Source organism: Eriocheir sinensis, chromosome 20 (assembly GCF_024679095.1).
Source record: "Eriocheir sinensis breed Jianghai 21 chromosome 20, ASM2467909v1, whole genome shotgun sequence".
Classification (NCBI taxonomy): Eukaryota; Metazoa; Arthropoda; class Malacostraca; order Decapoda; family Varunidae; genus Eriocheir; species Eriocheir sinensis.
This window is the reverse complement of record NC_066528.1, coordinates 6,816,230-6,831,330: the sequence shown is the minus strand read 5'-3', so window position 1 is coordinate 6,831,330 and position 15,101 is coordinate 6,816,230. Positions and strand designations below refer to the sequence as shown.

Here is a 15,101-nt window from a genome sequence, read left to right as displayed (position 1 = left end):
ATTTCTAAAGACCTTTATTTGGCTGGAGTACAAACGAACAGGTTGCGTGCCCTTCCCGTTGTTGTCTGGGTAGGGACTGGCTCCACCACACTCCTCTCCTCAACTCACACCCTCCCTGCGATCCAGCACGAAAGGAATGACAGATGACAAAATTTACGGAGAAAAAAAATATTCTAATGCAAATTTTATGTACATATGAGCACTGAATGATACAGCATGTGTTGGCGTGCGAGTCAGGCTATGACGCAATAGCGCGGGCCATTTAAATATGGCTTCCAGGGGTGAGGGTCTTTAATTTTATGAAAACAAACCTCATCACATGGCAATTTTGGCTATCCCAGCCATGCTGAGCGAAAAAAACGTATTTGTCCGATTTCAAATATATTTGTAAAAAAATACCCTTAGTCGCCCCCCTTAATCTGCCCTCCATCTCTTGGAATGATGTGGTGCCAGACCATAACATTACTGCTTGTGACATCATGGTCCTTAACCAAACTTTGGGACTCCACCAATGGGTTTTAGAACCTACCTTTATCAAGTCAGGAAACATTTTAGACTTAATCCTTACTACTGAAGATGACTGTATGCAAGATATCAACATATTTCCTCCTTCCCCTAATTGGGTAGCAGCAAGTCTATCTGAATGAGGAATGCAGCGTCCTCAACCTCCCCAAGCTGTTTTTCCCCTCTTTCTCTCTCTCCTGTTTGTGCTTCTTTCTTTGGGTAACCGGGTGATTAATCCCCCCAAGGGTCCTGCATCCCTGCCCTATGGTGAGCAGTCAGTCCAGCCCCTGATATGAGCTGGTTGGGGGGGAGGGGTTTGCACCCCCTCCCCCCACAAAAAACTTTATCTTAGCTAAAAACAAATTAAAAACTAGAGGTCGGAGTGGACAGAAGAGATAAGGAGGATAGTAAAAGAGAAAAGGGAACTTTTTAAGAAAACTCAAGAAAGAAATGTGTCTGAACAAGTAAAAAGGGAAAGGAAAAAGAAATATAGAGAATACAAAATGAAATTAAAACAAGCAATAAAAGAAAGTAAGAAGAGAGTTGATGAAGACTTTGGAAAAAGACTAAGTGAAAAATATAAAGGGAACAGAAAATCATATTGGAAAGAAGTAAAAAACAAAAGAAATGCAGAAAATATCTCCTCAAGTAAAATAAATGAAGTTATGGATGAGAATGGAAAGATGTTGAAAGACAGGGAAGCTGTGAAAGAGAGATGGAGAGAATATTTCTAAAACTTAATGAATTTTGAGGATGGACGTCCAGCAGCTGTAACGGCAGCAGTTTTGGGTAGAGGTAGAGGAGGAGCATATAAAGAAAGAAGTATAACATATGAAAAAGTAAATCAGGCAATAAAAAGATTAAAAAACGGAAAGGCAGCAGGAATTGATGGAATCACAGCAGAAATGTTGAAGTGTGGAGGAGATGTAGTTGTTAAATGGATGGTCAAGATATGTGAAGTAGCATGGGAGGCAAGGGGGGTGCCAGCAGACTGGACGAAAGCCATCATTGTTCCAGTTTACAAGGGGAAGGGCAGGAGAGGGGAATGTGGGAGCTATAGAGGTATAAGTCTCCTGAGTATACCCGGAAAGGTATATGGAAAAGTCATAATAGAGAGGGTGCAAAGACTTACAGAAGAGAGAATCAGTGAAGAACAAGGAGGCTTCAGAAAGGGAAGGGGATGTGTGGATCAGATATTTTCCTTCAGGATGGTAGTAGAAAAAATAATAGCAAAAGGAAAGAAACTATACGCTGCCTTCATGGATTTGGAAAAAGCTTACGACAGAGTTGATTGGATTGCATTGTGGGATGTTTTAAAGATTTATGGTGTGGGAGGAAAACTGCTTCATGCAATAAAGTCTTTCTATGAGGATGCATCTGCATGTGTCAAAATTACTGGAGAAACAAGTGAACATTTTGAGATAAAAGTGGGCTTAAGACAAGGGTGCGTCATGTCACCATGGTTATTCAATATTTATATGGATGGTGTTATTAGAGAAATTAAGGGCAAAGTTGGAGAAGTTCGAGTAAGACTGTTCGATGAGGGAAGGAAGTGGGTGCTGAATTCAATACTGTTTGCTGATGACACGGTGCTCAGTGCAGAAAATGAGAGTGACCTACAAAATTTGGTCAGTATTTTTGATAGAGTCTGTAATAGGAGAAAGCTGAAAGTAAATGTCAACAAAAGTAAAGTGATGGTTTGTGAGCAAAGTAGAAGTGAGGTTGTAGATTTTGTATGCCCATATAGAGTGGGAATTGAATGTGAAAAAGAATGCAAAATAATTTTGAATGGTGAAGAAATGGAGGAGGTCAATGTGTTTAAGTACCTTGGATCAGTTATGTGTAAGCATGGTGGTATGGAGGGAGAGATAAGAGAAAGGGCATTGCAAGGAAGAAGGGTGGTAGGGTCTTTGGGACGAATCATGAATGGCAGAAGTGTGAGCATGGAGGTAAAGAGGGATTTGAGAAATACAATAATAGTACCAACCCTCACATATGCAAGTGAAACGTGGGCCTGGAATGAAAGTCAGAGGTCTAGAGTGCAGGCAGTGGAAATGAGTTATTTGAGGAGTGCTTGTGGTGTGAGTACAATGGATGGAATGAGTAATGAAAGTGTGTACGAGCATTTTGGAATGTGTCACAGGGATGAAGGGAAGAAGTGTGTAGTGGTGGAAGAAGTGAAGCGACAGACCTTAAAGTGGTTTGGCCACATGGAGCGAATGGAGGAGAGTAAGATGACCAGAAGGGTGTATGTGAGTGAGATAGAGAGGAGGAATGTTAGAGGCCGACCTACAATGAACTGGATGGATAGGGTGCAAGAGTATGTTAGGGAGAGGGGGGAAAGATCTTTGAGAAACTTTGAGCAGGCAAGGAGGGAGTGTCTGGACAGAGAAAGTTGGAAGCTCTTCTGCCATGGCCATCCCCTGGTGTGAGCTCCTAGGAGCAGGCGTCGATGAAATGATGATGATAAAGAAGAATATCTACTTTTATTCTGTTACTGGTTAGTTGCTAACCTTAGTTATTATTATGATGCATTGCCTGCCAAGTTAGTAAACACTAAAGGAGGCTGATTTTTTTCCTAGTAAAAACATATGGCAAGTTGACAACATTAAAGCAATAGAATATAATAAAGTAGGATTTTTTTTTTTTTATATATATACCTTGGAGAAAATAAATGAATCATTGCACATGAATAGGTTGTTTTACTTTACCATCTTTGGAGAATATCATTTAACTAATGAAATATTTTTGTCAAAAAAATTTAAAAAATTAAAATATAATGATTTTTCAGTAAAAAAATCAATGATTTAATCATTTAATTAAATCCATTTGATTTAATCATTGCCAACCCTGCTTGGACCACTCCTGTTTCTTATCTTTATAAACCACACTTGTTCTCAACTCCAATTTGAATACAAAATGTTTGCTGATGATCTTAAACTTTACTTCCATTTAGCTCCTTTATCCAGTCATGACCAAGCATATGCAACACAGTCCCTTCCCCCCCGATAGCTACCCTTGACATTACAACTAACGGAGTACAGAAACTACTGGAAGGACTCGACACAGCCAAATCCACTGGCCCCGACAACATTCCTGCCTTCATCCTTAAATTCTTTGCCCCCATCCTTCAGGCCATATTCACCCAATCTCTATCATCCACCTTATTACCCTCTGACTGGCTTTTGGCAAATATTAATCCTTTATTTAAGACAGGTGACAGGACTGACCCAGCAATTATCGCCCCATCTCACTAACATCGATTCCAAGTAAAATTTTCGAACACATAATGACTAACCTTGACGTAAACATCCTTACTGACTCACAACACGGCTTTCAACCTAAACGTTCATGTGAATCGCAACTCATTACTACATATCACGACATTACGAGGCTACTTGACCGACATGACATTAAACAAGTGACACTATTGTTTTAGATTTTACCAAAGCCTTCGACAAAGTCCCGCACAAAAGACTGACATTAAAATTGAAATACTACGGTATTTCAGGACCTATTCTTCACTGGATCACTGCATTTCTTACTAACAGGACTCAACGTGTTCTTCTTGACGGATCTTCTTCTGACACTGTCCCTGTTTCTTCAGGTGTCCCACAAGGCACCGTTCTAGGTCCCTTTCTTTTCCTCCTGTACATTAACGATCTTCCGCTATCAACGCCTAACTCTTCCACTAGACTATTTGCCGACGATAGTTTACTGTTTAGAGCAGTAAAGACTACTGACGACTGCAGACTACTACAAAACGGCTTGGATGCCCTCAAGCGGTGGGAACGCACCTGGCAGATGCACTTCCGACCAGACAAATGCAAACTATTAAAATTACCCTGACCGCACAACTCCATCCATCACATTTACACTCTCCACAATTCAGATTTAGAATCAGTTCACACACACAAGTATCTTGGTATCCATCTCTCAACTAACTTGAAATTCAACACTCACATAGACCATATCAGTGCCACAGCCAACAGAACACTGGGGTTCCTGAGGAGGAATTTACATAACTGCACACTTGACATTAAACACATAGCCTATGACACACTTGTGAGACCAACACTGGAATACTGCTCCACGGTGTGGGATCCTTACACACACAGAAACATTGATAGGTTAGAACAAATCAACACCAAGGCGGCTAGGTTCATTACAAACAATTACACTCGAATGCCTGGAATCACAACACGGATCAAACAACAGATAAACATGGACCCTCTTCACATACGCAGACAAGCACACAGACTTACACTTATGTACAAGATCACAAACACTCACATTGACATTGATCCACACTCATACCTACACAAGGCAAACAGTCAACATACTCATACCACACACATCCATAAATGCCAAACATATCACACTAACACTGACGCATACAAGCACTCATACTTTCTACGCACCATACGTGACTGGAACAGCCTCCCTCAACAGATTTTAGACTGCGGTACAATAGACTCATTCAGAAAACACATACACATTCACTTGTCACCACAACACACCAACACTAACAATTACATTTGATTCACTTCCCTCCCCTGCACACTCGGCTCCCCCATCCCCCCAACAGCCAACACAAATATGCGTGTTATGCACCTGAAAGGTGCCCTGCGCATTAAGATCCAGATCCAGAAGCTTCACATAAAATGCAAAGTAGTATTGATATGCTGTCAGCCACTGCCTTCTCCTGGGGGCTTAGATTCTCCTTTAATAAGTGTGTCCATCTCCAGTTTGCAAGACACCAGCATGCCATGATAGATAGGACCGTATTCTTAAATCTCACGAAATTGGCAACAACAACGACAGTCCCCACACACACTAATGTTCGGGTTGTCACAATTTGCATATTCTTAACCCTTTCATTACTAAACGCTCGCAGTGAGCGTTAGGCGTACTTGCTGGTGTTGCTAAACGCTCGCTGCGAGCTCCACCCGCACTCAAATCTCCCATGTATGAGAGTGTTCCAACACTAATTCTCACAACACAGGATTGCCAATCGAATGGGTTCTTCACTAAATTTGGTGGAAAATCATTTCAGCCCAGCGTAGCAAATCTACGGACGAGTAACTGGTGGATGTTTTTGCATAGCTTCACCTATCACCTGACTGATTCTTTGACCAAATAGTTGTAAATATTGCAGTTGGCAATAGTCCCTTGCCAGAATCTGAAGGAGAGATGTCTGCAGTTCCCTCAATATGGCTGATCATCCGCACACCGACGTAAGTGTTAACATTCAACACTCCCTGAACGTGCATGTACGTTCACAAGAGAGGCATACATGACTGACTCCTATAGATCTGGACCTCCTCTTTCCAATGTTGTTTTTGGTTTTTAGCTGTGATGAATAGTTTTTGAGATACAGAGGTTAAAAGAGACCCCCCATTGGGCTGCCCGACTGCGCCTGAGGGGATAGTCGCGTCCGCACCACGCGCAAGGAAAGGGTTAAACACTCGGATTTCTCGGGTGGGATTTGGTAACACTGGCGGCACGAGAAAATTTAATTGGTAACAATGTCCCTTGTTGTTTGGTCCATCTAAACGTTCTGACGGTCAAAACGCCGACTGCGCCTGATACCCTGCACGCTGTGTTCAAGTCAACAATGGAGGAAACTAAGCGCTATTCATCCCAAAATGAAGCTGCTCTACTTCTGGAGCTTGTAGAGACACCAAGCAGTAGTATTTGACAGAAGAACAGATCATGCAATGATAAAACAGAAAAAAGGAGGCTTGGGAAACTATAGCATCACTCTACAATGCCACTGGCTGATGAGGCCGCGGCCACACAGGGAGCAAGAAAGCTAGCGAGAGCGAGAGCGGCAAGGTGAGTTTCTGTGGCCACACGAAAAGCAAGGCGAGGCGAGGGTTGTCATGGCAATGAGGCCTGCAAAATGCCGCAAACAAGTATAGCCTCCTACCCACCCCTGTCGGCGCGTCGGAGCAAGCGAGTGATGAGTTGAAATGTTTTTATAAATAGTTCCGTGCTTCACTTATATGACGTTTTATGAAAAATCTGTATACACCATCGTGTTCAGGAGGCTTTTCTCTATAAGATGGAATAATTTATTTTAATACTCATTTCATAGCCGCTGCAAATGGTAGCTATATGTAAATGTGTTATAAACATTACGGAGTAATTATTTAACTTCAACTCGTCACTATTTATTTAGTTCCTGTTTTATTGAGTTTTCACAAACATATTCAAGTTTTGCAATCACTGCTGCGTCTATACTTTCCCTTGTATTGGGCACCATGTGGGATATTCTATCCAATTATGGATCACCGGGCTTAATACAGGACAGCATTATTGGGTCAACATGTCTCCACCTGGCGCCCAAACATGCCTACACCTAATCTAATACATAACTTAACCTACTATCCATATCAGACCCTATGACATGCCGTTTTTCGCAAATATCTTTCAAACGAAGACTCAGATCAGCATGGGACTTTGGCACAGATTGTTTCACATACTCTGCTAATTTTTGACGCTATAGTGCAATGACAGATGCAGTTAATTATGGCGTTTACTCTTGACTGAAATGGCAAAACCTGCATGAGCCACTTACACATTCGAACAGGTGAGGCGTGACGTATTTCTGACGTGTATCCACCACCTACCTCCACCCTTGGCTCCCCCTACCCCCATCCCTCCCTCCTACCCTCCTCCCTCTCCCCCGCACTCTCTCTCCCCCCGCCCTCTTTCTCCCCCCAGACCCCCCCCCCTCTCTCTCTCTCTCTCTCTCTCTCTCTCTCTCTCTCTCTCTCTCTCTCTCTCTCTCTCTTTCTTGCGCTGTACTCGAGATATGAATCCATGCACACGTATGACTTGAATGAATGACAGATAAATAGAAATCATATGCCGTCTGCATCAGCATCAACAGTGATGACGAGGATGACCTGTTTGTCGATGGTGATGAATATTAAAGTAACATATGTGGTTAGTTATTTACTTTATTAATATACCCATCATATACTCGCAGTCTTTTTTTGTGTGCTATGACTTTTTAACACGTCTACATGAACCCATATCGTATGACAGTCTTTTCTAATATCAGAATAAAGTCATATTTCTCCAGCTTCATTTCACGTTCTTTTTTTTTTTTTTTTTTTTTTTTTAGTTCGTTGGGGATACACCCCAATGGAGGAAGGCAGAGCATGCCGCGCAACCCCTCAGACGGCTGGTAGAGAGATACCCAATTCTTTCAAGGAGGAGGCCCAACAACGGGGCTGAGGGTGTCGGAAAGAGCCCACCTTTCCACCCCCATGGTAACTGATAGGTCTCGAACCCACACCTCAGCACCCCGCCGAAGCACAAGGCAGAGAATCTACCACGGGACCACGGGAGCCCCCCAAATTTCACGTTCTTACTCTGCAATGAATTCCCGCTTCAATTCCACCCTTATTCCTTTCCGTCTCCTACGCGATTTCCTATAAATGATCAAGCGTCTGTGGGAAGGAAGGTCATATACTCATACAACTTCCAATGGGTGTATAATTGCCAAACAAACCTCATACAGCACTTAAGCAACATCCAGTTACTCTGGAGCAGGAATCAGGGTCGTGTGCATAAAACACCAGACCATACTTAGCACATACTTTCGAGTTATCCGCCATTGTAGACAAGTCAAATGTGTGCAAAGCTTCACATCGCATGTACACCAAGAGAGAGAGAGAGAGAGAGAGAGGGGGGGGGGAGGTATGGGGACGATAGAGGGCGGAGGGAGAGAGAGACTGCGGGGGAGAAGGAGGAGGAGCGGAGGGAGGGAAAGGGAGGGATAGGAGTAAGGGAAGCCAGGGGTGGAGGTAGGTGGTGGATACACGTCACAAATACGTCACGCCTCACCTGTCCGAATGTGTAAGTGGCTCACGCAGGTTTTGCCATCAGAGTCAAGAGTAAACGCCATAATTAACCGCATCTGGCAATGCACAATAGTGTCAAAGACTAGCGGAGTGTGTGAAACAATCTGTGCCAAAGGAACATGCTGATCCGAGTCTTCGTTTGAAAGATATTTTCGAAAAACGGTATGTCATGTTGTCTGATATGGGTAGTAGTCTATCATTACAAAAGGGAAGATTTATTGGTAGATATGGAGAATCACTCCGCGCTTAACCCCAAGAGAATAATTTTCTTTGTACGGTCTCATATATTGTTGTAGATAGATGATTAGTATCCCGTTGGGATCCGTGGGGGGTCCAGGAGGGCTTGCGCCCCCTGGTGGGGCAGCGAAGACGATCTCTCTTCTTTGCTTGTTTTGATGAATATGAGGCACTGCTCTTTACTCAACTTGCTCTTAACACTTATGGGAGAGTAGCAGAAGTGTTCTGAACATCTAGCATCCTCAAAGATGTTGTGAACATGCAAATCAGGCACAAAATAACACGCCCCACAATATTTGTGAGAAGAGGTGACAGACCCGACAAAGTCTCCCGACAATTTGGTGCTTTGATCGGTATCACGGTCCCAGAGGTGGCGTATAAGAATACACCATTCATGACTGTCAGAACTGTGGTAGCCACGGGCACGATGGTTGTTTAAGAATATCATTGTCGGATGTGTGGGGACTGTGGTTATAGAAGTTTGATTTAAGAATACAGCCCATAGTCTTCAACCTCTGTACACGTTTGATGGTACACCAAATGAACTTGTGGTTGGAATCTGTGCAACATAGGTGGACTAAGCAGGTTGATGGACTAAATGATCTCTTATGCTGACAGACTGGACAGGCTTGACCTTTTTCAGTCAAAGGTAGAATGTTGGGACAAGACATGATCTACTGCTGCAGAATATTCCATGGTCTATGCTCTGTTCGACCTTCTGATATTTTCAGTCCCCACCAGTGGGCACTAGAGGCCACCAATTCAAGATCCTGATGCAACACACTGAAATAGAAGATCGTAGGCGATTCTTCTCATGTCAGGTGATTTGGTGATGGAACTCCTTGCCCTGTGGTGTGGTTAATGCTCCCAGCCTACCAGTGAGGCTTTTTGGCAGGGAGTCTAGGTGTGATAGTTGATAAGGGTACCAAGGTGTGAAATTGGGAAATCAGGAAAAATGTCAAACGTTGGCCAGGCAGGAAGGCCCAAATGTACAGGGGTTGGGGCATCAGACTCTCAAGCTGGCAGCCATGACACAGGAGGCGTAGACAACAAAACGCCACAACAATGCCGCTCAACCAACCTCAGTGCCACTGGCAGCCCAAAGACCTACACTTGTGGAGGAGGACCAAAAGGAAGGTGCAGCCAGGGCCGTGGTGCAGGTTCAGGAGACTGGGTGATGTGTGATGGCTGTGAGACATGGTTTCATGGTTCATGCCAAGGTATGGTAAAGGAAGTTTTTGCCTATTTCAGAAATTCCAACAGTCCTTTCTTATGTAATTTGTGTGCCGGTGATGTGCCAAGCCTGTTTAAAGCCAAGGATTTTCTCAATGATTTACGAAACAAGATGAGAGAAATGAAGAAAGAAATGGCAGGGGTCAAAAAGAAGGTGACAACAGTGGAAGAAAAGACAAACTTTAGAGGAAGTCCTGAGTTTAAGGAGGCAGTTTGGGAACAGTTAGAGGAATTTAAAGCTGACGAAAGAGAAGTGCAACGTAGGAATGCAAATTTAATTTTTCACGGGTTAGAGGAGTCATCAGCAGCTGAGCCAGCTGAACGTCTTGAGGAAGATAAGAAGGAGGTGGAGAACATCATTAGGGATTAGGGAGTCGAAGATGTCAGTATCAAAGAAGTTATGAGGATTAACCCTGCTCAGGGGCGGCAGGCAAGCAACCACCACAGGCCTTGGCTACTTAAGATAACCCTACAATCAGAAACACAGAAATGGAATGTTTTAAGCCAAGGTGGAAGATTGAGGGACATGCCTGCTGCAAAGAGGAAGAATGTGCTGATTCTACCTAACCGCACATATAAAGAAAGACAAGCCCATGCTCGACTGGCAAAGGAAAGAGACAAAAAAAACAAGGAGCTTCTAGAGAGGAGTTTTGGACAGAAAGTGGAAAATACTCAGCAAAAGACTGAAACTGATAAAGATAACAAATTCAGCCCAGGGAAGCAACCATTAATAAATTCAATGAATATAAATAGTCTTAAGTGTGTATATACAAACACTGATGGTTTAAATTCTGCAAAGGGGAATCTTTTCTGTGTATATATTAAGAAGAAAAATCCACACATTAAACTTGTCACAGAAACAAAGCTAACAGCAGAGCATTTAATTTCTCAGTTCCTTGATTGCAAGAATTACTTTTCATTTTGCAAGGACAGACAGGAAAGGGGAGGAGGGGGAGTTCTCATCCTTGTCAGGAAGGATTAACTTGTCCAGGAGTACCCTCCTAGTGGTGCTTGGAAAGATATTGAAGCCTCCACATGTCAAGTCAAAGTTGGCAGCACAAAAATCAAGATAGCATGCATGTACTGTCCCCCCAATGCTCCTGATGTATGTATATAATGAAAGGATTAGGGAATACATCTTAATGTTAAGCAACACTGACGAGGAACAAGTACTTATCTGCAGAGACTTCAACTATAAGGAAATAAACTGGGAAGACGATTTGGTTTCTGGAGGAGCTCACAGTGAGCAAGTTAAATTCTATGATGTTTGTCAAGATGCTTTTCTATACCAACATGTGCGTGAATTTACAAGAGTGCGAGGAAATGATGAACCATCCTGCCTTGATCTCATTCTGACCAAAGAATACCTAGATATAGAGAATTTACATTATGAAGCTCCAGTTGTAGCTAGTGATCATTGTGTATTGAACTTTATGTTGTGCCTTAGAAATTATGCCACTTCCTGTGATAATAATTTTAAGAGAAACTTCCACAAAGGGGACTATGTGCAAGCTTGTCAACTGCTCAGGGATGTTCAGTGGGAAGAGGAGCTAACTGAAAAATCAGTTGAGGAAGCTTGGGAAACTTTCTTAAGGCACCATGACAGAGTCGTCCAGCAGTGTGTTCCCCCGTACTTTTCTTCACAAAGAAATCAACAGCTGAAGCCCAAATGGATGACTAGAAATGTGATGAGGGAAATCAAAAGGAAGGAAGAAGCATGGAAAAAATTCAGGAGGAGGACATGAGGGAGTTATGCATCATACTGCCGGATTAGAAACCAAGTTACAGGTAACTCTCGATTTACGCGAGTTTCGTTTACGCGTTTTTTAAATAACGCGGGGTCCAAAATCCAAATAAATGTTTAATCTACACTTTTTTTTATTTATACGCGATATTTTATGGAGTGGCCACCAGATGTCTCACGCAACTGGACTCATACGGCGCCATACGTGACACAGCTGGGCTCAGTTCTTCGCACACGCCACTTGAACAACAATACAGTGCCCATGCTGCCACGGCAGCCACGCTACTCAGCGGGTACCGGTACCAGTACCGGTACTAACAGTATCAGCTATATGGTATGGTACTGGTACCAGACGGCTCGGTACCGGTACCAATACTAACCAGTCGCTCAAGGTGTCCCTCATTTCTTCCTCACACGAGTGAGGCTGAGACTGAGTGCCTGAGTGGATATCTTGGTGATATGGATACATTCTCTCTCTCTCTCTCTCTCTCTCTCTCTCTCCACTGAATGAAGTGAATATTTATTTTTTGATAGAAACCTACCTCTTGTTTGATTTACATTGTTTTTGATTTACACGACCTCTACAAGGACACAATACTCGTGTAAATCGAGTTACCTGTACCACAGCTGTGCAAAAGGCCAAATATAACTTTGAGTTAAACCTTGCCAGGGAGACAAAGTCAAACCCCAGGGCTTTCTATGCATATGCAAGGAGCAAGACTACCAACAAGGAAGAAGTAATGACACTGAAGGATGAAAACAGCAACACTACTGTGACGCTTGCTGATGCATGCGAACTGCTTAACGAAGAGTTTGAGAAGGTGTTCACTAGAGAGAGAGGATCTCCTCCACACCTGAGAACTTCATATCAGGGTGAAAAACTAATTAATTGTGAAATAACAGAAGCTGTTGTGAAAAAAACCCTCTCAGAGCTCAAAACTCCATCTTCTCCTGGACCTGACGGTGTTCACCCTATAGTTCTCAAGGATTTGAGTATGCCTCTGAACTGTGCAAGCCACTCACAATAATGTACAGAAAAACATTGAGGTGGGGCTGTGTGCCTGCTGACTGGACCAAAGCCAATATTACCCCCATTTTTAAGAAAGGCAACAGGACTGACCCTACAAACTACCGCCCAGTGAGCCTTACATATGTTCCATGCAAAATATTGGAGAAAATCATAAAGAAGGCAATCTCAGACCACCTGGAGAAAGGTTTCTTGAGTCAACATCAGCATGATTTCCAGTCTAGTATGTCATGTCTAACACAGCTCTTGGAATATTTCATGGACCTTGAAGATGCATTAGATGAGGGTGATTGTGTTGATGTGGTACCTATACCTGGACTGGGAAGGCATTTGACACAGTTCCCCATACTCGGCTACTCTGTAAGATCAGAGCTGCTGGGATTGATGGTCAGGTGGCAAATTGGATCAGCAGCTTTCTGAGGGACTGCTTCCAGCTGGAGAGGGGTTTGGAGTGGAGTGCTGCAAGGCAGTGTTCTTGGCCCTGTTCTCTTCCAAATAAGTACTTGTAAATGATTTGCTCAGTGATGTTCAGTCATGTGGGAAGTTATTTGCTGACGACGCTACAATCTACAGAAGAATACGAACCCTGCACGATAAACATATTTTGCAGACTGATCTTAATAAACTCCAGGAGTGGAGCTCTAAATAACTCCTAAGTTTCAATGAGGATAAATGCAAAGCCATGCATATTGGGAGGAGAAATACGTGCCATCAGTAGCACATGGGATACACCCCCCTAGTGCAGACCCAGGAGGAAAAGGACTTGGGCATTCTCATAACACCAGATCTAAAACCTTCAGCACAGGTGGCTAAAGCAGCAGCCGCTGCTAACTCATTGCTGGGGAGAATAAAGAGCACATTCACCTGCCAAGACGAAGAAATAATGCTGTTGCTTTATAAATCTCTTGTTCGTCCCCGTATGAAGTTTGCCATCCAGGCCTGGTCACCAACCACCAGGCAAGACATTGTAAAACTAGAAAAGTCCAGAGAAGAGCCACTAAACTGGTACCCTATGGCCCACCTTATGTATGAAGAACGACTGAGACAACAGAAACTTACTACTTCAGAGGAGAGGAGGATCAGGGGAGATATAATTGAGGTGTTTTAAGATCCTGAAAGGCTTTGACCATATTGGGGGAGATGAAGACCACCTAAAGCTGGCTGCCCCTAGGCACTCCACAATCTTCGGACCCGAGGTCACTCCCTCCAACTGGAAAAACGACACAGAACACTCCAAAGAAATGTTCTCCTCGAGAGTGGTGAATCGGTGGAACAGTTTGCCGGAGGAGGTTGTGAGTTAGTGAGTGTTAGTGCATTTAAAGACAAATACGACCGGCATGTTCATAGCCAATTGAGAAGAGACAACCCTTATGAGCGATACTACGGTAGCTCCCTTGCCTCTTATGCCATCACTAGGTAAGCAAAGCCTTCCAACTTTTAAGTCTAAGTTACAGCCATTTCTGAGTAAAGAACTGTCCCCTTTGGGAATTGTGGAGTCACTCCGCCTCCAAAATACAATATTCCGCCTCCTTATTATAGTTAAGGGACGAAATACATGTCCCTCAACCATAATATGAAGGCGCAAGTATAAAAGTAAAGAAAAGGCCTAATCCCTTCCCTAACGATCTTGGGGACCCGTGGAAATCAGGGTTTTGGGTGGGGAGCATTTTTAAACTACTACAACCGAATTTTACATAACCTAACCTCTAACGGTGGGGACTTCGCCCCCTTCGACCCCCCTCCTAATCAGGGAGCACCCCCCAACTTGTATGCTGCGCCGGTAAAACTAGAGAAGTACAACAGTATGAAGCCTTGAAAAGATTATTATTCTCGTGGGGCAATATTGGAGCGTAGTGACTCCATATTCACCGTATCCTTTAATTGGAAGACACACACAACCAGTCACTGTATGTCATTTGTATCAGGAGTGCTGCCTGCTCGCCTGACTGGCGGGGTGTCTGACTGTTACTTTTGGGCCTTGCCTTCCCTGCCTAGTCTAGGCTGGTTGCCGGTTGGTGTGGCCCTACCAGGTGAGAACCACATTCCTTCCCGCCCCGCACACACTGCTGCTGGAGGGGGAACTCACCGTGCTGCGGCCCTTCCCTGCAGCCGCCATGGCGCCGTGACGGTGAGTGTTTGAGGGTACGAACACTGGTCGCCGTGGCCGGGAGGCAGCGCTGAGCAAGGAGACTGTCACTGTAATAAATAGGTTAAGATTCGTTTTAGTACCGTGCCAGTATCTCATTACCTTATGAAACATCACTGCCTCTTCATATATCTTTTCTACAAACCTTCAACAGTCATGGAAACGCTTTCAAAATCCAATTCAAGGACTTTTTTTTTTTTTTACTCTTGAAAATACGAGATAATTATTAATGTTTACGAAAGCGCGTCGCCTCTTCTGGCGCCTCCTTTGTTGTGTAACTTTGCAATGTACAGTAATCAAACCAGTCCAGTGTAACACGATCAATTGACTCCT

General features: G+C 43.6%; 1 protein-coding gene across 1 annotated transcript in view; it reads right to left on the bottom strand.

The window, feature by feature from the left end:
- The window catches only part of LOC127001126 (tripartite motif-containing protein 5-like), a 185,300-nt gene extending 170,519 nt beyond the window's left edge, over nt 1-14,781 (bottom strand). Inside the window, exon 1 of the mRNA XM_050865314.1 lies at nt 14,709-14,781. Coding sequence (XP_050721271.1) covers nt 14,709-14,738 — 30 coding nt within the window. The 5' untranslated portion in view covers nt 14,739-14,781. The remainder of the gene's footprint in view (nt 1-14,708) is intronic.
- Between the last annotated feature and the right edge of the window lie 320 nt (nt 14,782-15,101).